We start from the raw sequence: 24815 nt of genomic DNA on the forward strand, positions 1-24815 counted from the left end.
CTGACTCGGGAATTGGTTGAGTCGTACAGCTGGCAACCGCTACCCCACCCCGCTTACTCACCAGACTTGGCTCCATCCGACTACCACTTATTTGCATCGATATTTTACCGAAAATAGCTTTTCAAGTATCGTTGTGTGTCCGTTATGTCGACGGCATAATAGTGGCTCTTCCGGAAAACGAATTACAAAACGTTCAAAAAGTTTTTAATTCAAATGATTATGAGTTTAAATTCACGCTAGAGAAGGAACAAAATAGGGCGATAAACTTTTTGGATGTAACTCTTCACAGGAATGACGTTCAAGAAATAAAGTGCAATTGGTATCGCAAACCCACCTGGTCTGGTAGATACATAAATTTTGATTCAAATCACCCACAAAAGTACAAATAAAGTGTAGTTTTTAATATGGTTGACAGAGCCATTCTTCTTTCAGATGAACAATATCATCAAGCAAATTTGCTATTAGTGGAAGACACACTTCGCGAAAACTTTTTCCCGGAAAAATTGTTAAAGATAATATAAATTTAAGATTACATATTTTTGCCCAAAATGAACTAATTACAAAATGAAATAATTACAGCGTTTAAAAACAAAAGAGACCTTACGTCGGTCCTGAGGCCCACTAAAGACAAATATATTGTAAAATGGTTGGAAATGTTTCATATTGCCGTTAATGAGAATGCTGTCAATTTAAGAACCAACGTGGAAAAGCTTTCAAAAATACGAGGTGTGTTCAAAAAATAAGGTGTCTTTATGGTTTTCTTAAAAAATATTCATTTATTCCTTAATATTTATGTTGTCCCCTTCAAAGTAATCTCCCTCAGATATAATACACTTATGCCAATGCGTTTTCCAATCATCGAAGCACTTCTGATAATCATTTTGTGGTATAGCCTTGAGTTCTTTCAGCGATGCAGTTTTTATCTCCTCAATCGTTGAAAATCGATGTCATTTCATGGGTGTCTTCAGTTTTGGGAAAAGAAAAAAGTCACTGGGGGCCAAATCCGGTGAATATGGAGGCTGAGGCATGACTGTGGTGCTGTTTTTGGTCAGAAAATCTTTCACAAGCAACGATGAATGAGCAGGCGCATTATCGTGATGCAAAAGCCACGAATTGTTTTCCCAAAGTTCCGGACGTTTTTTGCGTTTCGCCTCTCGCAAACGGCGCATAACTTTAAAGCAATACTCCTTATTGACCTACGACATTGTGGTAAGAATTCCTGATGCACTACGTCACGGTAATCAAAAAAGACAGGGAGCAAAACCTTCACATTTGACCGAACTTGACGTGCTTTTTTCGGTCTTGGAGACTCAGGATGCTTCCACTGAGGCGATTGGGCTTTAGTTTCGACGTCATAACCATATGCCCACGATTCGTCATGCGATGGATCTTTCGATCAAAATTAAGCAGTTTTGGAACAAATGTCGCTGACACACGTCTCATGCCCAAAACGTCTGAAAAGATAGCATGGCATGAGCCAACCGATATGCCAACATCTTCAGCAACTTCTCTGATGGTAATTCGGCGATTTTTCAACACCATTTTTTCCACTGCCTGAACGTTTTCATCTGTTGTTGACGTGCTGGGACGTCCAGGGCGAGGTTCGTGTTCGACATCCTCTCGGCCTTCTTGGAACAGCATGTACCACTTATACACATTTTTATTAATCAGAGTAGACTCACCGTATGCAACTGTCAACATTTAAAGAGTTTTAGAGCACTGGATTCCATTTTGCACACAAAATTTAATGCAAACTCTTTGCTCCATTTTTTTCGAAAGAAGAAAATCGCTGAGCACACCAAACCCTTCTAACCTTTTACGCCTCTGCCAGAAAAACAACACGAGCTATATAGTCAAAACTGTGAACATATGATCGTGACGAGTGTACCAACACAACAAAACAAAAATTTTAAACTTGAATGTACGTAGCCCGCGAAAATTGAAAAGTCCCCTTACTTTTTGAACACACCTCGTATACTATCCTGTTGTAAAGCGAAATAAATTTTGAGAACACGTAGTCACTACGGTCGTCGCATCATAAAAGGAACCGGCAGTCGGTCATCTCAATTTTCAGGTAGAATTACGGCCACAGCCCTTTTAAAAATTAAAGCTCCGTTACTTTGATCCCCGTAAGTTGTAAAATGGGAGGACCTCTGTGAATACTTTTTTAGTTTTCTTCGTGAATTGAAACAGAACGGATGTCTCTCATTTTCTTTACGTCATAAACTATCCTTTTTATATTTACAGAAATTCTGTTTTATCAAAATTCTCTATCGTTTGAGTTTGTGTAAGAGAGAGAGAGAGAGAGAGAGAGACAGACAGGAGCTGCACGACATGTAAATACTAAGTTTATACATGAAAATATTTATTTTTACCAAATATTGAATGCTAAAATGGGGAAATTCTATATAATGCAGACGGGATGCTAAATGCTTTCAGACACTATTTTAGGCGACAATTCAGAGATGAAGCTATAGGACACCAAAACTGCGATGTAGGACACGATGCGTCAAAAACTCAATTTAGAAAGTTTGTGTCACTGATTTTATGGATACAATTCAGAACTTGAAAAACGGAAAGGTTTTTGGGGTAGACTGTATTAATGCTGAGATGCTTAAACGCGGTGAAGAGTACATGTAACATAGACTGTGAGAATCGATAAATTTATGTATCGAGATGGGAGAAGTCCCAGATAATCCCAAATATTTCCAGATAGTGAAAAGTGGGTTAATGCTAGGAAGTTCATATACGGGTCAAATATTTAGCTCAAGGCAAATCACAGAAAAAAGGTTGATAGTGGGAAACAAAGTCTTTTGTGGATTTGTTAATCTAGAAAAAGCTTTTGACAAAGTAGCTAGAAGTAAGGTTTTGAAAGTCTTGAAAGAGTACGGAGTCAGTGGAAGGCTCCTACAAGCTAAAAAAACAATATATACGCGTAGCAAAGCGAGTGTAAGGGCAAATGGGAAACTGAGTGACTGTTTCGATATTATTCAAGGAGTTGGACTAGGATGCGTTATGTCTTCATGGTTATTTATATTATTTATGGACAAGTGTTTAAGAATGGTTCTTTTCGACGAAAATGGTGTGGATATCGAAACAGTAAGGGTACGTGGGTTAGCCTTCGCAGATGATAAGATTGTTATGGCAGAGTCAATGGAAGACTTGAAAAGAATGTTGCGTAAACTGAATGCGAGGATGAAGAGCATGGGCCTCAACATTAACGCAAATAAAACAAAAACTATGGTGTTCGAAGGAAAGAGTGAGAAAATAATATGCAACCTTGTATTAAATGATTAGAGAATTGAACAAGTTGATAAACCTGTATACTTTGGTAGCTTATTCACTATGGTCGGAAAGATAGATGAGGAATTAGATAGGTGCATAAGCGAAGGTAAGAAGGTTATTGGTAGAACAGGGACCCTTATCATAAGTAAAAACATATCAAATAAAGCTAAAGTGGCAATACATAATTATATATTTGTACCGACTCTACTATAAGGTAGCGAGACATGTATCTATCAAGAAAAAGACAAGAGTAAACTTAACGCGATTGACATGAGATTTTTGCGCATAATATGCGGGAAAACTCTGATGGACAAAGTGAGTAACGAGATTATTCTAAAAGAATGTGGTGCAAAAAAAGCACTAGGTGACACATGGGAAAGAAATCGATTAAGGTGTTTAGGGCATGCTGAGAGAATGTCAAATGAACGACTAGTGAAACAAGTTTATTATGGTAACGCAAATGGCAGCATGTCCAGAGGCAGACCGCGGAAAGAATGGTTAAAATGTGTGAATGAGACCCTAGTAAGAAGAGACATAAGAAGCCACAGAACACGAGAGTTTGCATGAAAAAGTGCATTGGCGTCAAAAAAGCTAAAGAAGTATGTCGGGATAGAAAGGTATGACGGCAAATAGTTAATAAAAAGAATGTCAGTAGAGTGAATGACGCCTGAAACAAAAGATCTTGGATACTAATGGACCCAAGTGCGGAACCGTACATGACGACTTTGTGAGGATCTTCGCTTGGGGTGATTGCTAAAGAAATTGATCAGCAACCTGGGTCGGATCAGTGTTGCCGAACAACCGTGTTATTTAAATGAATAACAAAATACAAAACAAAAAATATATAATTGTAATTTTCTGCCTGATGATCTTTTAAAAACTTTTTTCTCATTCCCTGTACCAGACTGATCTTCATCATTTTCCACTACCCCTTTAGATTCAACATTTAATGTCTTCTTTTTCGATGGCATCACACCAGAAATAACGTATCTCAAGTAATGACTCTCAAGTAATGACGGATCTCAAATTAGAAATGGACAATAGAGAGATCACGATTATTGATCTGTTTGATATTTCTAAGGCTTTTAACATGGTTACCCATAAGTTACTTCTGCAGAAAATAAAATATTTTAACTTGTCAAATTCCGTCATCAAATGGTTCAAGACCTATTGTAATAACAGGCCTCACAGAATTACCCCGGCGGATCGAATGAACGGAAAAGATACGCTGCAGCGTACGCTTATAATATCCACATAGTATCTCTTCCGGATCATGCAACAAAAACTAAAAAAAAAACAGTAAGATGAATCTTTAATTTATTACCATTCGGATCCTACATTAAATGTTCCATGAATTGCAACAAATTTATTTGCCCCTCTTGCTGTATTTTTGAGTTTTTTTGCATGATATGGAAGGGATATTATGTGGATACTGTAAAGGTATACTGTAGCATATCCTTTCTGTTTATAAGGTTCTCCAGGGTATTAATTGTAGTGGTGGGGTTTCTGAATGGTAGGAGGTTAAGAGCGGAACACCTCAGGGCTCCATTCTGACAGTTGTTTTTAGACCTACTTCATCTCCGTTACTCGAAACTTTCGCTTCATTGCCACCCGTTTGTATCTATAATCTGACTATCCCTTTTTCTGACCTGGTTAAAGATCTGAGATATTTCCTTAACCGTACCTTGTCCTGAATGGAATAGATACAGAGTCTCTCGAGAAAAACTTACAGAATTCAAAGCAACTATATGGGTAATTATCCACAGACAGGGCAGTTTGGTATCCATGGGATATATTAATCAAACTACTGGTTGTATTATTACAAAACTTATTAAATAACTTCATTTTGGTACCTTCCCTACCGATATAAATCTCGGAATATTCACTGATATTTTTAAAGATACAGGTAGCTCGCTTAAATGGTCTAAAGGCTTTAAAATGCACTTTTCAAAATTGAAATAAGAATTCGATCATTAATAACAAGCAGAGAGGCTATCCTAATAGAGTATCCGATACTCACTAAGGGTCCTTTGTTAAGATTTCGGATTGACATGTGGAAATATTTTTTTTTTCATTTCAAAGTTAACAGCCTAAAACATAGTAGTTCGGAATCTAGGGGTTTCGATTTTTTCAGATATCTAACATGTTTTTAGATGTTTAAAATTTAAATGAATATAACGTATCTCGAAAATGGAATGAGATACGCCAAAACAGACAGCATTTTTTAATTCAACTCCAAAATAGTATATTGGTTTATAAGTTATAATTATAAAATATATTTTTTACCTACCAAAAAAAATTAAATAATTTTATTTGCTTAATATCGGGGGCTTCCAAGCTGCCCAGTTTTCAATAGAATATTTTAAAAAATGAATGCTGGTTTAAATTCTATGGGATGTCGTCGCTCCTCTAGTCCCCATCCGGGTTTTTTTTTTACTTACATTCGTTATTAAAAGAAAAAAGACTCTCCTAATAATTGCTCACGATGTCAGGAAGAGAGAAATGAAATCAAGTAATATTTCACTTATCTTAATTTAAATAACAAATCGTTGATTGACCGTGAATATAATTTCCTTTTTTACAAGATATAATTATAAAAATTTTCAAAATAAAAATGAACCTGTCATTATATGAATAATATAAATTTTTGGGAATGATACAGAGGTATTCTATTTCGCTTACCCCGCCAGGAACATTTGTTTTATTTATTATCGTTGTTGCAGTTGAGAACAGACAGAGAGAGAGAGAGAGAAAGAGAGAGGATAGCTATCCCTTTCTGTTTTTACACCCAGAAAGCGGGCCCTCAATTTTCCTTTCTGCACGTTGAATTTTATTGCATTCGATACCAGTCCAACCCGTGTAACCGGCACTCTCTGTCCGCTTGCACTTAGGTATCGCTTAATTAGTTTAGTGAAAACTGGTCTGGCAGCTGCAATGTGTACCAGATCGGTTTTGACAAACTAAAATTTGTAATCTTTTGGCACTTGGCACTCTCCGTCCACTTAGCACCTTTTGGATCAAAAGAATAAAAAAAATATAACAAAACCACTTCCAATCCCTCAACGACTTAGTTTGGCAGCCACAATGCGTACGATACTAATTCCGGAGTAAAGGAAATTTATTTTTATTTTTTAACTTTTTTTCGTCGGAAGGGAAATTTTATCTCTTCGACTTTTATTTTTACGTGCGTCGCCTAGGACTAAAGAAATTCACTAAAAGGTCCGCGTTCCTACCTTTAGACGGATAGGGGTTTGCTAAAATGTAGTGTCCGAACTACTTCGCGTCGAGGATTTGGAAACCGAAAGAATTCTAAGGAATAATTCTCGATCATTCACATGCTTGAATGGTGAGCAATTTTATTGCTGACAACCCAGTACGTTAGCCTCTGACCATTTCTTCGATGGTATTGCGAAAGAAATAGGCAATTTAATTGAAAAGAATTTCTGATTGCATTCTAGAGATCTCACAATGGGAATTTTTTAAAGCTTGAGAAAAGTTGTATCTGGGTGGTGTTCTTTCCCATTACACTTGAGCCTTTAGCCTTGGTCAGATCCACGCACGTGGGTTTGTAGACATGTGTCAGCAGCTGAGGTTATAGACTTGTGTTTATAGGATTCATAAGCAGGGAAGGACGAAAGGGGAGCAAGAGCAATTTCGTATTGTGCCTTCCATGGTGCATCGCCTGACTCATCATAGCATTCCCGTGATTATATGCGTTAACTAAACGGAGAATGCCTGATGCCAAAACTGACGAGTGCGAAGAGTACGTAATGTACGTGCCACCCGAGAACCGAACAAAATTATATGTAATTAATCATAATCCCTGTCGATCCTTTTCTCGAGCTGCCTGTATCTTCGGGGACGAAAATAAAATATTCCGGTGGGGTTTGTTACAAACATATTAGCGCAGGAAAACATTAAACAAAAAAATTCTGCATTGAACAATTTCAGTCATTGTTTCGACACTTCGGGCAATGACCTGTCAACACAGAATTTTTACCTGCCCTTCTGTTTCTGCTCTCGCTGTGATTTGTGCCGATAACCTGAATTCCGCAGTCTTTATCTCACATCCTGGGGCCAGCTGAACGAGGTAGAGACGGTTCGTTCTATTTTCATAATTTGAATTTAATAATAAAGCTACGGGCGAATATTTATGTGGATACGCTTGTGACTCAAAAGTAGACAGCCAGGTAAAGCTAAGGGATGATTCACGAAATTATTCGATGATACGATCGATTGCGCGCGCCATCAGCTAATCTATAAATTGATTGCGATACCGGTACCAGGTCTCTTATTTGCTTTGCTTTCCTTGAATTACCACGACTTCTTACTCGAGGATCTACGAGGGGAGAGTCTCTTGGTTCATTCATCCACCTGTCATTGAAGACAGAGTTTTAATTGAAGAAGCTTCATTCGAAAAGGATGCTGCTCATAACGGATTCTCCTACTTTAATTACAAACTTCCGTCTACTAAACTATCCAAATTCAGCAGAAGTTGGATAGTTAGACGTAAGTTTTTGGGAATTTAGTTTTTTTTTAATGCATGATTGTAACGAGTTTGCACTCCATGTTTATGTGGAGACCTCGTAGTGCATGTTTGCATTTTAGTATGGGGATTTTAAATATGTAAAAAAATAGTGAGCGCAATTTTACTGCAACGACCTTGCACTGTATCTTACGATAAAGATACCTCGTTGTGCATGGTTGCGCTAGCTATTGAAACTTACATGAGCATTTTTACTTTGAATTTTTATAAAACTGGAATCCGAAAGAAACTCGCAACGACTTTGCACTTAACTTAAATGTTAAGACCTTGTTGTGTGAGTGAAATTCAGGAGAATTTATAAAAAATGGGATCTAAAAATATGTAGGAGAATCAGAAAGTCAGTACCCAAATTTATATAAGATAAAGTTGTACTTTCTCGTGACGACTTTGCACTTAACGTAAATGTTAAGACCTCGTTGTGCGAACAAAGTTAAAGCTCATTTATAAAAAGTCAAATTTAAATAAAATAAAGTTGTGCTTCCTCCTAACAACTTCGCACGTAACGTAAATGTTAAGGCCTCGTTGTGCGAATAAAGTTTAGGCTTATTAATAAAATAAGCCAAATTTAAATTTAACAAAATTGTATTTTCTCGTAAGGACGTTGCACCTTATTTAAACATGAGGACCTCGTTGTGCGAAGAAACATAAAAAAATATACACATTTAAATTATGTCAAATAATTTCAACTAGATCTTATGAGAGAGATGTATCACTCTTCCACGCAATCGTCTTTCCCTCGAGTGAATCTACGATCTATGATTTTTGTTGTTTTTTTATGATTTAAAATTTCAGTAGGAAGTTTTATTCTAAAAATAAGATCTACTGATTTTCTTGTGGAAAAAATAATTTTCAAGTGTAATTGTAAAATGTTTAGGGCTAGTTTTAATATCCTATCAGTATTGGAATCAATGTATTTTGTTGGTTGCAATTTATTCGAAAGGATAAATTAAACGCAAATTGAACGAATCTCTAGATCAAAATAAATATCCTTGAGACAAGTTTAAAATGCAACAGAATTATTGCCAAAAATTAATATAATTTTTGTTATATGTAAGATCACCTATTAAAATCAGCCAAGTGCAGTAATCAAATTGAGAATATAAATAAATACAAAGTCAATCCCCGGTTAGCGAAGGGTAATAATGTTACAAGGCCTATGTCAGAAAGTTGTACGATGTTATCCGACCGACCCTGGCATATTATTCTCGCTGGAATCTGTATGGTTAGGGAATAGAGCCATCCACCTAAAGTCTTCAGTTCTGTACATGACGTCTCATACAGCGGTAGGTTATTTTGACAGAGAAAATTCCCTAACACCTTTTTAGATGACATACAATTTTCTTCCGTGACTAAAAAATATATTCTTTGTGAATCTTCCACCATAATGTAAGAGAAGCCCGAATACACTGCTGCACGTCCTGCAGTATGATTTAAGCTTGGTTGTATGGCAGGCACTGCATCCATTTTTCAAATTGTATATTCCATTCTCTCCACCAGAGGAATGTCTAGAATTATTTTCAGTCGATTTTTCTCGCAGATCATAAGAGTAGATGCTACTCTAGTTAACTCCGTGATGTAGATGTTTAGAGAAGGAATGAGGAAACTTAGCTTTGGCGCATGGACTTGGATGTCTCTAACAACAGACTGCAGTTGTTTTGATGTTAACAACGAAGGTTGGAGTTGCCCTTTCTTTGCGGAGTGGAATAAATCCAATAGTTTATCTGCAGAGCGAGTATAGTGGTCGATTCCGGCTTCAAGGGCTCGCGGGAACTTATGGAAAACTTCGATGTGTTCTGGATCTGGTATACGGCTTGCAAGTTGGTCTACCTTCCACAATCAGCAGGGTGATATGGCTCTTATAATGTGACATCTTTACAGTGTCGATTAATGCTTAATTGTGGATTTCGTCTAATTGTACACGCAAAACATGCGTTCGTTGTACCATGCGCTGTGAGACGTTGGCCTAAGCTCGACTTAGCTCACGCATTTTTAGCTGAATCTGCTCTCCATCCTTATATGTTAACAGTCCGACTATAGGTCCAGCTATGCTGCCGATAAAACCCAACAGAAGAGTGGCTCTGAGAAGCCTGATTCTTCGAGGTACCTTTGCTGGAATGGAATATTCCGTTTTTTCTGAGTAATTCTTCCTTTTCTGTCTCCACCTCCTCTTGTAGTCTCTCAGCGATATATATTTTTCCATACAATTTATAATCTTAGACTGCACGGGCACAGTCCTCTTCGTAGCCCGGGGGACATAGATCCTTTCGAGTTCTCAGCCTTGTCTTATAAAATTCCAGGAAGCCAGACATTTTGGATAGGACAATAAATGTAGCAACTCTCCAGGTACTTGTAGCTCTTTTCATTGTCCCTTGATACTCGTAGTGTTTTCCGCTGCTAGTCCACAATGGGCTGATTTGATTGGTTTGTCCATTCGGTTCCTGCCCACAACAGTCATGGATGTTTAGGGCAAGTACTAATAGGAGGCAGCAGTACGTTTCCAATGCCTCTTAGTTCCAAAACGTTTACCTAAAAGGGACTCGAATTAATTAACTTTCTTTTTGAGGGGACGGGACCTTTAACAATGCGCAACTATGAGCTTATCCTTTTGTTTGGAAAACCTTTCGCCGGTTTCATTCTCTAGGATAACATTGTTATTTTCCGTAATTCCAACGATAATGAACGGGCCGGTAGCCTGTTTATCACATTTATTTTGCCTTACTTCATTATATGCATAAACCTTGCTTTCGATTTTCGCATTTAATGGTTTTGACTTTTCATTATAGTATTTCTTTGAGCGATGCTTTGCCTTTATTAGATTCGTCGCGGCTATCTTTTAGATCTCGGAAAGTTGTACGATTAAATCTCGTAGGTAAGACCCGTACGTTTCTAATTCTGGGCCTAGTGAAAAAGAGGTAGATATTTTGGCTACACGACCGAAAATCAGTTCGTATGGCGTGAAATTAGTCGCCTCGTGCACGGAAGTATTGTAAGCGAACATAGCGAATTAGAGTAATTGGCCCCAATCGTCATAGTCGCTCGCATAAGCCTTTACGTAGTCCGTTAGTACAATATGACTCCTTTCGAGCGATCCATTAGCTTTCGGGCGATAACCTTAGGTGTTTAACTGTTTGACATTAAAAAGCCTCTCCTGTTTTTTCATTAGAATACTAATAAAACTTACGCCTCTATCAGTGAGAATACACCTAGGCGCTCCATACTGTGGAAATAGGGTGAAGTTATCTTGCATAGTAAGTATGTGCCGATTTCCATCAAATGTAGTTGACAGTTTTCCCACTGTATCTAAGGAGGTCACTCGGAGCTTAGCAATAGGGTTTGTTGCTTCACAATCCTCAGAAATAAAGTGAGCGTAATTATCTCTTCTAAACTTTAGGAGCTCTGCCCATTGATTGGCGATCTGAGACTCATCCGTACATGTGGTCATTGACTTTATTTCCACATGTTCCATGGATTAAGGAGAGAATGGAGGGGAGGGGGGGGGGAATCGATATAGGGCATTTGGAAATCTATTTGGGAACGAGAGAAGTTATGGGCTGCCGTTTTGACTTCTGGTATCGTATCGTACTCTTGTAATCGTTGCGGTTGAATTTTTGGCTTTCTTGCAGTTCTGACCTCATTTACTCCTTCCGAGCTGAATCCAGTAGACACCAAAGGCATGGAACTTGCTTTCGGAATGGTAGATACTGCAGGTGTAGGGAATGGGGATCTTTGTGGGGGTGCTTTCCCGAGAATAGGAGAATCCATATGCTTTGGAAGACCACAGAAGACCACATTTGGGCCACAGTTGTCAACGCTGTGACCGCTCGATAATTCCCACGAGCCGCTCGTGCTAATGGCAACAGCAGCACAAGCTCGGTAAGTGTTGCGCTTTTCCCGGCCAGTTTATGGGATTGACAACAATCTCTCGTGTTAATTTTCAATAGCGCGTGGTGTCAACTGGCTCTAACGTTAAGTGAAAATCGCGCTTGTCGCTCGACTCATTCGCCGCAATACCGAATGCTGAAAGTATTAAGGGAAAACATGACATGATCAAATGTAGTTTATCATTTAACCGGAAATTTAGAAAAGAGAAATTTGTGCAACTTTTTAGAAATATACGAGACTTTTCGAATTAAATTTTTATATTTTAGTTGTTCATATTAAAATTCAACTTTTAATGACTTTTTTAGTACACGAACTCATAAAGTGCGCTCAGATCATTTTAATTTTCGCAATACAATCTAAAGAAAATATTTTTGAACAGCACCTTAGAATTTGAATTGGATTTTTTACTAGTGGGAATATAAAATCAAAAGTCGTAAAAGTAAATGAAGGTTAAGTAAGGTAGGGTTTGAACTTAACAAAATTTGTTTGTTTATGGGCGAAAGTAGAATGCCTCGTAATCCTTTACATTTATCAAATGTATTATCAACGCATAGATATTATCATTGTTTTAAGCATAAAAAAATTTAAAAGATTTTTGAGGTTAAGTGTGATGAAAAATTATATACTCTGATGTTATAAACAATTACGATGTGCATATCCAGGTTCATTCATCTCGATCAGCTGATGTTGCTCATAGCACAGTTGGTATATTGCGGTGAATGATTCGAGCGATAAGCGCGGTTGTCACTAAACATTACAGCTATTTGACATCACGCGATATTGAAAATTAACACGAGAGATTGTTGCCAATCCCAAGAACGGTCCGTGCTAAGCACAAAACTTACCAAGCTCGCGCTGCTGTTGCCATTAGCACTAGCGGCTCGTGTGAATTTACGAGCGGGCAGTGAGTTTCTCCGTGTAGGAAGTGACATATCCGAGGTAGTTTTTGTTTTTACAGGATTGAAGTGAGTGGGTTTCCCAGCGGAGGACTTTGTCCCTGGGCCTGTGTTTTCTACGGATTTGGGGGGAATGGGGGTAGGTTTCTTTAGGATGGATATCCTTGTTACCTCCTGAATGCCTCCTTTTCATCGATCGTTTCCCGTTGGGTTCTTGCAGAACTTGTTATAGGCAAAACGTTAGTTTCTCTTTTTCGTTTTGAAATTTTCATAACTCGCTCGATGCGCTCCATTGCGTCGAATTTAGTTTCTAGTTTTTAAACTGGATCCTCTTGAAGTTTTGATTCAGCTAATTCATTAGAGTCAGTTATGTCTGAAAAATCTGTTGAATCCAAGTCTTTGCCTTCAGGCAAAGGGTTACCTGAAAGGGCTTCGACGCTCCTATTTAAGTTTCCGTGTCTGTACTGAAATTTATATGGATACTCCCTGAGTCTGAGTCGCCACCTAAGTAGCCTGGATCTGGGATTGTCAATGCAGGTGATCCAATGAACGGGTTCGAAATCGCATGCTAGGATGAATTCCTTACCGTATAAGTATGAACGATAGTTTTCTGTTGCGTATAGTATGGCGAGGCACTCTTTTACGGCTTTCGGTCACTGTTGTTCAGTTCTCGACATTATTTTCGGAAAATAGAAAATGGGCATGTCAATGCCACCCTTTTCCTGGGAAAGTATTGCACCTACGGCAAACGCTGAAGCGTCTGTCGTAAGCTTGAAAATTTTAGTATAATCCGGGTACTGCAACAAGGGTTCCTTGCACAAGTATTCACGAACCTTGTGGAAACTCTTTTGTTGATCAGGTCCCCAAACCCATACATTGTCCTTTTTTAAAAGGTCGGTTAAAGGTTTCGCCTTTTTTGCGTAGTCTTTTATGAATCTCCTGTAGTAACCTGAAAGTCCTAGGAATTTCCGCACTGGTTTCACAGTTTTAGGGCGCAGAAAATTCCTATTGCTGCTACTTTTGTGGGATTTAGTTTTACACCGTCATGGCTTATAATATGACGCATTTATCCGGCTGAAGTTTTAAGTTTACTTCTCAAAGCCGTTTGAAAAGTCTCCTAGCTCTCTTATCGTGATCTTCAAGGGTTTGCGAATGTATAATTATGTCATCTAAATAAACTAAAATTTCGACATATAGCTTCGACATTCCCTTCAACACGTCGTTTAGGAGGCGCTGAAAGGTGGGAGGAGCATTTTTAATTCCCATTGGCATGCGGAGATATTCATAGTGTCCCCTGTTTAAGGAAAATGCGGTTTTATATCTGTTATCAGGGTGTATTTCTATTTGGTGGAAACCGCTTGCTAAGTCGAAAACGTTTAAATAACGAACATTTCTTTTGACCGGAGGCATCTATATTCTTTGGGATTATCATTAATGCAGAGCGATGCGGTGATTTTGAGTGTCCAATAATCCCGCTTTCTTGTTGTTTTTGTAGTTGATTTTTTTCTTGTTCCATGGATTCATACGCCGATCGATACGGTTTTCGGTTTACTATCTTATCATCAGTTGTGGGTATTCGGTGTTGAATCAGATGGATGCAGGTTAACTTTTCACCATTTAAGGCCATGTGACGAGAGGGTGACGTGACGCTGTGTTCCGGTTGAAATTTGGAGAAAAATATTTTTTTGAAGAAAATACCAGTGGAAGTTTTCTTTCCCAACTTACGTCCACACCAAATGAGATATGGTGTTAAAAATTTTGGCGCGACAAGTAGAAGGCATGCAAGTATGTGTCTCTGGTCTTAAATAATTAGAAGAGTGAAAACAGTTTTTTTAATTACTATTTTTGAGAAATACCGACCGTGCTGTCGCCAAACCCTGCACGCAATTTGCAATGTTGTCAATGGGCTAGTTGTAAAGTTTATATTGATCAAAGTGGGGCAAAACAACAAAAATAGCTCACGAAAATAATGCGCAAATAATGCAAGAACTAATGTTTGCACTTGAAATGCAAATAAACATATTCGGTCTAACATACGTATCAGTCTGGTATCAGCTGTGTCAAAGCAGCACTAGCGCGGCGAGTAGACAACTTCGAACATCTAGGGGTCTGTGGGTAAAACAGATTGCATGATTACCGTCAGAGAAAGTTAAAAGTCAAACTTCTGCTGTAAAATCTAAATGTGTCCGTCGACAATCATTATTTGCATAAATCAACTTTTTTCTTTCTTCAACTCTTTGCAAGGCCACAAACGATCCTTTAATATTTATTAATATTTCCCAACAAAAAATTCCGCGTTATTTAAACTTTTATTTTTCAGTATGGATGGAAAAATATTGATCTTGGGGCTGACTTGATCAGCTGTTATACTCATCACATGGCCTGAAATGAAAAATTTCTGCGTACTCGTCGGCCCATCGGAACAGCATCTCTTGTTCATCCGGTAGCAGATGTGAAACATGTAATGTCCGTTTCACTTTTGCCGCTCGCTCCGAATAAGAGTTTTCAGAAACCTGTTGACAATTTTCTGCCTCAGATTCGGAAAAATTATTTCCAGGAAATTTGCAATCTTAGAAGGGAATAAGTTCTTGGGTTTTAATTCCAAGCTCGACGTCTTGTTCAGTGGTGTTTTTGGTAATTGCATGGCAAACCCCATTTTCACTGGAGACTACGGCTTCATCTAAGTATATACCTTCTGGTGTATCGATTCTAGGTAGATAGCCCTGTTTCAACTCGGGGTTGGTCAGGCTTATAGGAACAGGTTGCCTCATCCTTGTTTTGATTCTCATGACCCGATAGCATTGCTTTATTTCCGTTCTCAGTTTCCTCTTGCCTCTTGGGATTCCTTGTCGATAAACGGTATTGGCGTTACCTGATTTGAAACAGTCACGAGGGCGTTATGTCTAAAAGAGATTGGAGCCTGCTCTTGTCTAAGGTAGGGCCTAACTACGATTCCGTCGGGAGAAATCGGAAAACTGTCCTCAACGACATGAAATTCTATAAGTATATTCAGAATATTTAGACTGATTGTCCAAGTCAATTAGTCTAAAAGTCACTAATTGTCGGTCACGAGCTTCATCCTGATAGCACTTTCTAATATATTTTGATGCGGGACGATATTACTGACCGATTCCGTTTGCCTTATCGTCAAATTGACATTTTCCTCGAATTAGCACTGGTATTTTTTGGAGGGTGCAAAACTTTTTTTAAATGTATTGTTTGTAAAAAATTTTTTATTTATTTTATTTTTCCAAGCTGCCGAGCTTTCAATAGAATATAGAAAAAAATAAATGCTGGTTTAAATTGTATGGGATGTCGTCGCTCCTATAGCCCCCATCCGGGATTGTTGTTTTACTTGCACTCGTTATTAAAAGAAAAAGGACTCTGCTAATAATTGCTCACGATGTCAGGAAGAAAGAAATGAAATCAAATAATATTTCACTTATCTTAATTTTAATAACAAATCATTTAGTGACCATGAATATAATTTTCTTTTTTACAAGATATAGTTATAAAAATTTTTTAAATAAAAATGAACCTGTCATGATATGAATAATGTAAATTAGTGGGAACGATACAGAGGTGTTCTTTCCCCATCAGGAGCTTTTGTTTTATTCACTGCCGCTGTTGCAGGCCAGAAGAAAGAAAGAGAGAGAGAGCGAGAGATAAGAAGATAGCTGTCCTGAGTAACCGGCACTCTCCGTCCGCTTGCACTCAGATATCGCTTAACTAGTTTAGTCAAAATTGGTCTGGCAACTACAAAGCGTACCAGAGCGGTTTTAACAAACTACAGTTTTTAATCCTTTGGCACTTGGCACTCTCCCTCCACTTAGCACCTTTTCAGATTAAAAGAATTAAAAAATTTAAAAACCACTTCCAATCACTCAACGACTTAGTTTATCAGCCACAATGCGTACCATACAAATTCCCGAGTGAAGGAAATTGATTTTTTTTTTCGTCGGAAGGGTAATTCTATCTCCTTGATTTTTATTTTTACGGCCGTCGCGGAGGACTAAATAAATTCACTAATAGGTCCGCGTTCCGACCTTCAGGCGGACAGGGGTTTGCTAAAATGTAGTGTCCGAATTACTTCGCGTCGTCCGACAAATTGCAATTTTTTGATTATCTGTTATGTGTCTTATTGATGAACTACAGATAACTTTCGGTGGGGGATGATGCAGAGTAAGGATTTCGAACCTGAAAGAATTTCAACGTTTAATATTCGATCATTGACATGCTTGCATGGCGACCAATTTTATTGCTGACAACCCAGTACGTTAACCTCTGACCATTTCTTCGATGGTATTGCGAAAGAAATTGGCCTTCTCATTACATTTGAGCCTTTCGTCAGATCCACGCACGTGGGTTTGTTGAGATGTTTCACGAGCTGAGATAGAGACTTGTGTTTATAGGATTCATAAGTAGGGAGAGACGAAAGGGGAGCAAGAGGAATTTCGTATTCTGCCTTCCATGGTACATCGCCTGACTCATCATAGCATTCCCGTGATTATATGCTTTAACTGAACGGAGAATGCCTGATGCCAAAACTGACGAGTCCTAATAGTGCGGAACGCACGTGCCATCCGGATACTGACCTCTTGTTCATATCTTTCTCTTTCTCTCCACGCCATTGTTTTAGCAATAACTTTCGTTCTGTATACCTTTATATTCATAATTCTATCGCTTGTTGTTTTCGAGCCGCATGTATGTGTTTTTCGCGGGAAGGTGAAAATGCTGCGTTGACAGGTTGATGCCCGTTGTGTCGAAAACATTACTGAAGTCGTTCAATGCAGAATTTTTTTCTTTAATTTTTTTCTGACCTCATATTTTCGTAACCATTTATAATCAGAAAATTCATAAATTAAAAAAATGTTAATAATTTAAAGAAAAATTTAAAAAGGGAGCCGAGTTTGTGATGGCCAATTACTGTAAATAACACTGCCCACACGGTATGTGACGAATACAAGAGGACTAGTATATGACCATCGCGTCACTCCTAAAAGGACTTAAATCTCTGAGACTATCTCTAAAGACGAAATAATTCAAATCGAGCCTGCAAATAGCATGAAATGGGCTAGGCTTTTTCGTCAGAGACTGTCTATCTATATTTATATATAGTAAAAAGTTTGTCATAAGGACAACCGCAGGATTTCGCCGGGAGCGGGTGCTAACCTGGAAAATTGCACCCGCAATTTCAGCATGGTTTCGCAGACGTTGCTGCGAAAAGTGCGATAGCACCGGGTGTTTCTCGCACCACAGAGCATGCAGCCGTGCCATGTAACACCGTTCAGGGGCCACACTTGCATCGTAGCACTTTAGCAAGTCGTAATTCAGTCGCTCCGTCCACCCCAAGGTTGCGAGATTCCGGTGATCCATCGCATTGAATCCATTTTCATTGGCCATTGTTGGGAGCCCTGCGCGTTCTGTTGTTTTGAACCGCACTTACTACAACTATGTTTGGTGTTGTCATTATTGTTCCCACGAGAAGCTAGGGACAGGGGTTCGTCCATCCTTGTAGAGCCCCGCATGCAAGGATAAGGCTGCGTACTCTGAGAGGTCGCCCGGTATCCCAGAGTTGCCGTTCTAGGCATCTCACCCAGGTGCCATTCAGCTTTTGGCACGGTTTTCACACCTCCTCTTGGGGGTTAATTCCTTCAGGACCACCCCTGGACAATTTCCGCGACTGCCTATTTATTTTTGTAACCATATTCAGCAGAAACCCTTGGTACAGGGACCCTCTATCCGCAACCCGAGGACGCGTTCGGTGGCTTTGTCATAGGCCCTTCGTTTTGATTCTAGAGAAATCAAAACCGAACTGAATATATATATATATATATATTATATATAATTATTCATAAGTAACCTTGATTTGAATTTCGACCTTCAAGCCTTCCTCTTGTAAGGAAGGAATTTAAAAACGTGATTATACATTATAATGATACTAAAATCTTGTCCACTGTTTAAAAAATAATATCAGATAAAATTGTTATAGATTATAGTTGATACGAATTTCATTTAAATACTATAAAAATTAATTAAAATTTGAGGTACATATATATTTTATATTACATGAAATTCCTCATTCCATAATTATTAATCAAGAGGCTGCAAATGTAGAATAAAATTTTAAAAAAGATGGTATTAAATGAATAGAATAAATACAAAGCTGGGGTAATAACTGATAATACTAATATTGGGCTACCCTCTACTAGTGGGCCTCACCCTCCAATTTTGGCTTAAGAATACTAAATAAAAAAAGAAATATCATGAACCTGTAAAGCCTGTAAAAAACATTTTGTATATTCTGAGATAAATAACATCTAAGCAGTTATTATTGTTACTTATAATGCAATCATATAACAAATTTTAATTAGAAATGAAAATTAACGACATGTTTCTTTTTATTGTCGGACTGTATGTGTATAGGTCGCGTAATATTAACTACCGGAATGACACAGTATTGTCCGCGTTCCTTTCTGGATCCACAATGTGCATTCTACATGCATTGGTTTAGATTTTTACAATTAAACTTATATATTGTTTTCACAGAATAAGAATATGGATTAATTATAAAGGGTAAGAATTTTGAATTAGAAGATAAGAAATTAAAAATCATTACTGTATATAACAATAAAGGATTGTCGAATATCATAAGCAAAATGTTTGAATTGGTTGAAAGTACAATGGGAAACGGAGAGGGTCTAGTGATTTTAGGGGGTTTGAGTGCGAGAGCTGGCTGTACTAGTCCCAACATATATATTTTATTTCCCATCCGCAGAAATTAGACACCACGAAATTTTGAAATTCTACTTTGAAAATTGAAAAATTAAATTAGTGTTAAATTCTTCAAACTCCAAATGACTTGAAAATATACCTATCTTTTTACCTTTCAGTTTCATATATTCTTTTCTTATAATTGACAAAATTAATGTTTCATTAGAACAAAATTACATACTAATTGTAAAGTTAAATCTTTGAAAAACTCAAAACATAGTCGTGTTTCATATCAATTCAATTAGTAATGGACAGATAAGTATAATATAAAATCATATTTCAACTTGAACTATTCATTACAGAATGCTATTTGGCATTAGCGCGTCACAGTGGCAAAATAACGCTCCCGCGATCGTTCATCTCTGCTAGCGCACATCTGTCGTATTCCTCGGAAAAACCGAGACGAGAAACGAAGAAGGACACCGTTAGACGAAGAAGAATGAGATGAGGCAAAACAAGACGAGAAATACCGCGACAAGCAGGTATGTCTCATCCCGTCTCATCTCGTGCCTCGGGATTTCTCGCCCGGCGACAACACTAGTTACAGGGCAAGACGAAATAAAACCGAAATAAAACCATACAATTCGAATATTGCCTATGACTTTTTAAATAATTTCCAATTGATTAAACGAATTCAAATTATTTAAATAATTATTTATTCCCCAAAAATGTAAAAATAATCGTATTTACTGTTTAAAATGTAATTGCTTGTCATTGTTTGAAGTAATACATTTTTCTAAAAATATTATGTAATTATTTAAACAATTATTTACTTGATGAAGCTAGTTTTGCAATAATATAAAACCTTCCAAAAACCTCCCTTTTTCGCCTGCGTCATATTTTAAATCACATAGTTCGTGAGAGTGTTTTCCCTGATTCTTTGAAAGATTTCTTGATCTTTCTACTTCCAAAAAATATTTAAAATAAATGTAGAACAATTGTGCTACCTACGTGTTTTTTAAAAATAACAGAGAAACTTATTTTGAATAGTTTGTTTATTGGTTGGAATGATAAAATATCTTTCCTCCATCTCAGTATAATTTTAGGATAACCGTTCCTGTGCTGATAATCTTGAGACCCTCTCTTCAGAATTGTATTGATCTCAAGCAAAAAATGAATTTAATTTGTAAGTTTATCTTCAACTTAACTCATAAATAAAAGTTTTTCTTTAGAGTTTATAGCAAAAATAAAAGATCATTCACAGTCAAAAGTGTCTCCCATAGGGCTGCATTCTCAGTCTTCTTTCGTATACTATTTACTGTATAATTATAGGATTTTCCGATTATGTAGCCCCTTATTTTACATTATGTGAATTGGAGGAATGCGTTTCTGTTACCCAACAAAGTTTAAACAATATAAATTACTTTTGACGCAAAGATACATCGAAACTAGTTATTTTTACGATTTCAATAAAAAAATTTACCACATAACGTCTATATCTGTATTGACTGTCAAATTACACATCAATCGGAGTTAGCTACATTTTTAGAGGTTATTTTCCATTGTTCCTTATCTTGGGAACTACACCTCCTAAAGTTTATTAATAGAAGCAATCAGATGCTTAGTATTTTGAGGTGCTTATGTCATACTTCGTGGGATGCTCATACTCAGATACTTTAAATGTTATTTCTTTCTTTAGGAAGGATCTCTTTCGACTGTGGCAGTCTTGTCCTATCCACTTATTGTGGGGATACCTTTTTTTATTAAACTAAACATACTACATAATAGTTTTTATGCATTTCCTTCGGATACCGTATATCCTCACCTGTCATTGTTATGCAAAGTGAATTAAAGGAACTTTCCATAATCTCTAGATTTAAACTCTTATTAGATAAATTTTGAATCAACAGTTTTCTTACAGTGAACTAACTAGTCTATTCTATCCTTGACAATTTTCACTATATCGCTAACTATGGACTAACTTAATTCAAACGTTACATTTCAGAAGTCTCTATCCATTAAAGTTTTTCCAAGCAATGACTGATTTAAAAAAGGTTTAGTTATACAGCATAGTAATTCTCCTAAAATAATATTCAATGCATTTATTAAGAACAAACTTTCGGAGTTTACCCGATTTTACAGGGAGGGTTAAAAATGCTCAGAATCCTTTGTTGAGGTCTCTATATGTTACCTGCAACTAAATATTAAAATTAAAATAAAAAAATCGGTACATGCTTCTACATATAAAGCCGAAGAGTTCGCGATTAGTTAGCTACGGGAAATAATCTGAATATTGCTTTAGTGTAGATCCCTGATCATAAGGGTATTTCAGGTAGTAAAAATGCGGACTATTTGGAAAAAATTTCTATTGCAGAAGAAGCCTTTCATGATGTAAAGCTGATACACACTGATATGTGGTCAGCACGCCTTCCCCTGCGTCTGAACTCTACTGTGGAGGTTTGTAGTTAAGCTTTGGACTCCGCAGGAATTAGTCCATATTATTTTCATAACTTTTTGATTCAAAATTCAATAAACCTTGGTTTCATAATTCTAAATTAGATAAGAATTCAGTAGTTATTATTTCAAGGCTACGTGTCAATCAACGCAAAGAGAATTGAGAAATGGTGGTGGAAGCATACAATGTGTTTCGGTCAGGAATTTATTCTAGCTGGGGAAGTATGGTTTAAGCGTAAAAAATTCAAAATTTGAATTCGGGCAATTGTGAAATTTGGGGAATAAAGGGGCGGGGTAGGATAGGGGGATTAAGGAGGAATGAGGGGAAGACAACTAGATGAAATGAGGGGTAATGAAGGGAGAAAGTAGATGGAATGTAGGGAAGTATGGGAGGGGGAGGTTTGAGCTATTAAATTAACGTCTTATTAAGCTACGAAACCCTTTTTTTGTAGGCGCGTGGCGCCTACTGTGAATAATTTTTTTAATATCACCTCTGCCGCGGCGCCAATTTTTCTTAATGTCTTTGCGACCTCTAAACGTTTTCTAATTAAATTTTATATTTATGCAGATTATTTTCACGATAAAAAAAAGATTTACGCCATTGCACGAATGGATTCTATAAATCTTTTTTGTTCTCTAATAAAATTGATCACTTTAATGTAATAATTTAAAATGTGAAGACCAGTAAAAAATGCTAAACGACTTCTAACATATTGACACCTTTATCGCATATTGTTCCAGATCGCGTTTGGTCGTGCTTTTTTATATACAGACCTTGGAGGGATACTGTACGTAAACACGACAGAGAGTTGTTATTTAAGCAAACGCGACGTGGAACTCTATGGAACGAAGTCATTGGTAGGCTTCTAGACTAATTTTATTTTGTATTCACTAAATAAAATATGTACTTTTTCTTGAGATGGCTAATGGCCTGACCGCTTATTTTAATATTCGTCCTCAAATATAAATGGGTCCCATTATTTCTTCTGTTCCTTTTGTGATGCGAGGAAATTTATTTTGAAAATTTTTTTGTAATATTTTAATTTGAAAATTTTCTATTTTCATTACATATAATATTGTCATTCTCTTACAAATACTTTAAAATTTCAGGAATTATCGGAAATACAAGTTTTCAAAACCGTGATTTTCCACTGCATATTCATCATAGCTCTACCAGTAATATGCTTTTTTACGAGTAAGACGTTTTTATTCGATGGTATGTTCAGTTTAAATTAATTAAATATTAATGTGTTTAAATGACAAGTCACGAATTCCCTGAAGCTTTACATAGCAACTATTCAGTGACATGTAGTAACTTTGTGCTTCTTCTCTCACCATATATCCTGGCGTCTCTCAGTCTATCCCCAGTGTCTACCTTACATACATTTCTTGTAAACTTTAAATAACTTTCGTTTCTTTCCATCCCCATATATCTGCTCTATAACCTAATACCGGCCATAGCAGCGTATCAAATAACCACATTCTCCTTCTCCAATTTTTTAAAACCTTTTTTTTCCTATTCCCCATTTCTGTTTCATTACCCCTTCTGCTTTTTTTTATCCTTTCTCTTATATGAGCTCTATGATTTCCATTCTTTTGTAAGATATATCCCAAATATTTAAACTTTTTTACTTCTAACTTTATTCCCTTCCACCTCCCTGTCTATTCTTTATTTCTTTCCTCTCATTTACTAAACCTCATTATCTTTGTCTTTACTACATTTAAATTTAACTTTTTCTCCTCTAAGTTAATCCTGCAATTAAGCTCTTCATCCCTTCTTTATGATCTGCAATAAAAACTATGTTGTCTACGTATGTCACTATATATATATTTTCTTCCCCCATCCTGACTCCTTCCCAACGTTTTCTTCTAATTTCTTATTCCAAGTCTGATATTAATATATTAAATAAGAGTGAGCTTTCAGGATATCCTTGTCTAACTCCTCTCACTAAACAGAAACAATTTTATACTTGCTCTCCTACTTTTATTCTGTTTTTTGTCTCTCTGAAAACTTCCGATACTCTCCTTATTAATCCCTCTCTTGCCCCCCTTTTCACCATTTTCACCATTTCGCTTTTAATCCTCTTATTTACTAGATAGTTCAGAACATATATGTTGCCCATCGCCCTTTTTCCTTTTCTAAACCCTGTCTGATTCGGTGCATCTATTTTTTTTCCATGTCCATTTTTTTAGAGGCTTCTCTCCACATTTTCATTATTTATTTGGAATCTCATCTATACAAGGTGTCTGTTCATCTTTCATTATTTCTAATACCTTGACTACTTCATCCCATGTTATGTCCTCTTCCTCATCTTTCTCTCTACCATATTTGCCTCCTTTTCTAATTGTTCTCTCTACTCCTTGCAAAAAAAAATTTCCACTTAACCATTTCAATATCTTGGTCTACTCCTTTTCGTCTTTTTCTCCCACTCTATTTACTACCTTCCAAACCAATTCTTCCGTCGTAGCCATCTCCGCCTCCTACTCGAACCTTTTATTCTCTTCTTTCTTTTGATCACACAACTCAGTATACTCCTTCTTTTTTCTTCTATATTTCTCATGAAAAATAGAAATTTTAACAAAAAACTACAAAAAGTATTTTAGATTTTATATCAGAATAATCAATTTTGTTAACCCGTTAAACGTAGGGGTTTTTGTCGGAATTGAAAGCCTTAATTTTCAGCATGAACTCATACATTATTTTAGGTGCGAATGTAGGAGGTTTTGATAGAAATATACAAATTGTTCTATGCAAAACCATTTATTTAGTAACAGAAAATTATTTTTTGATCTAATTATGTACTCAGAGGACTATGATTTTTCTTATTCGAAAAATATACAGTGAAATCATAAGGTAAATGCACCTGTTATAATTCGTGCTCCTATTATCGTTCTAACTTGATTGAAATGGAATAAATAGTGGATTTTTATACTTTGACTTATAAGAAGTTATAAGTGCATTCACCTCACTCTCGCTAGTACAGGAAAAAAAAAGATAGGAAAGTTATCTCAAGTGTGATCTGTCAAAATATATACTT

The 24815-nt window shown here is 36.8% G+C and overlaps 1 protein-coding gene across 1 annotated transcript in view; it reads left to right on the plus strand.

Moving 5' to 3' along the window:
- Positions 1-24815, plus strand: part of LOC117172047 (vacuolar ATPase assembly integral membrane protein VMA21 homolog) — a 160473-nt gene that overhangs the window by 46795 nt on the left and 88863 nt on the right. The window contains exons 2-3 of the mRNA XM_033359781.1: positions 22519-22635; positions 22888-22993. Coding sequence (XP_033215672.1) covers positions 22519-22635; positions 22888-22993 — 223 coding nt within the window. The remainder of the gene's footprint in view (positions 1-22518; positions 22636-22887; positions 22994-24815) is intronic.

This window comes from Belonocnema kinseyi, chromosome 4 (genome assembly GCF_010883055.1).
Source record: "Belonocnema kinseyi isolate 2016_QV_RU_SX_M_011 chromosome 4, B_treatae_v1, whole genome shotgun sequence".
Taxonomy (NCBI): Eukaryota; Metazoa; Arthropoda; class Insecta; order Hymenoptera; family Cynipidae; genus Belonocnema; species Belonocnema kinseyi.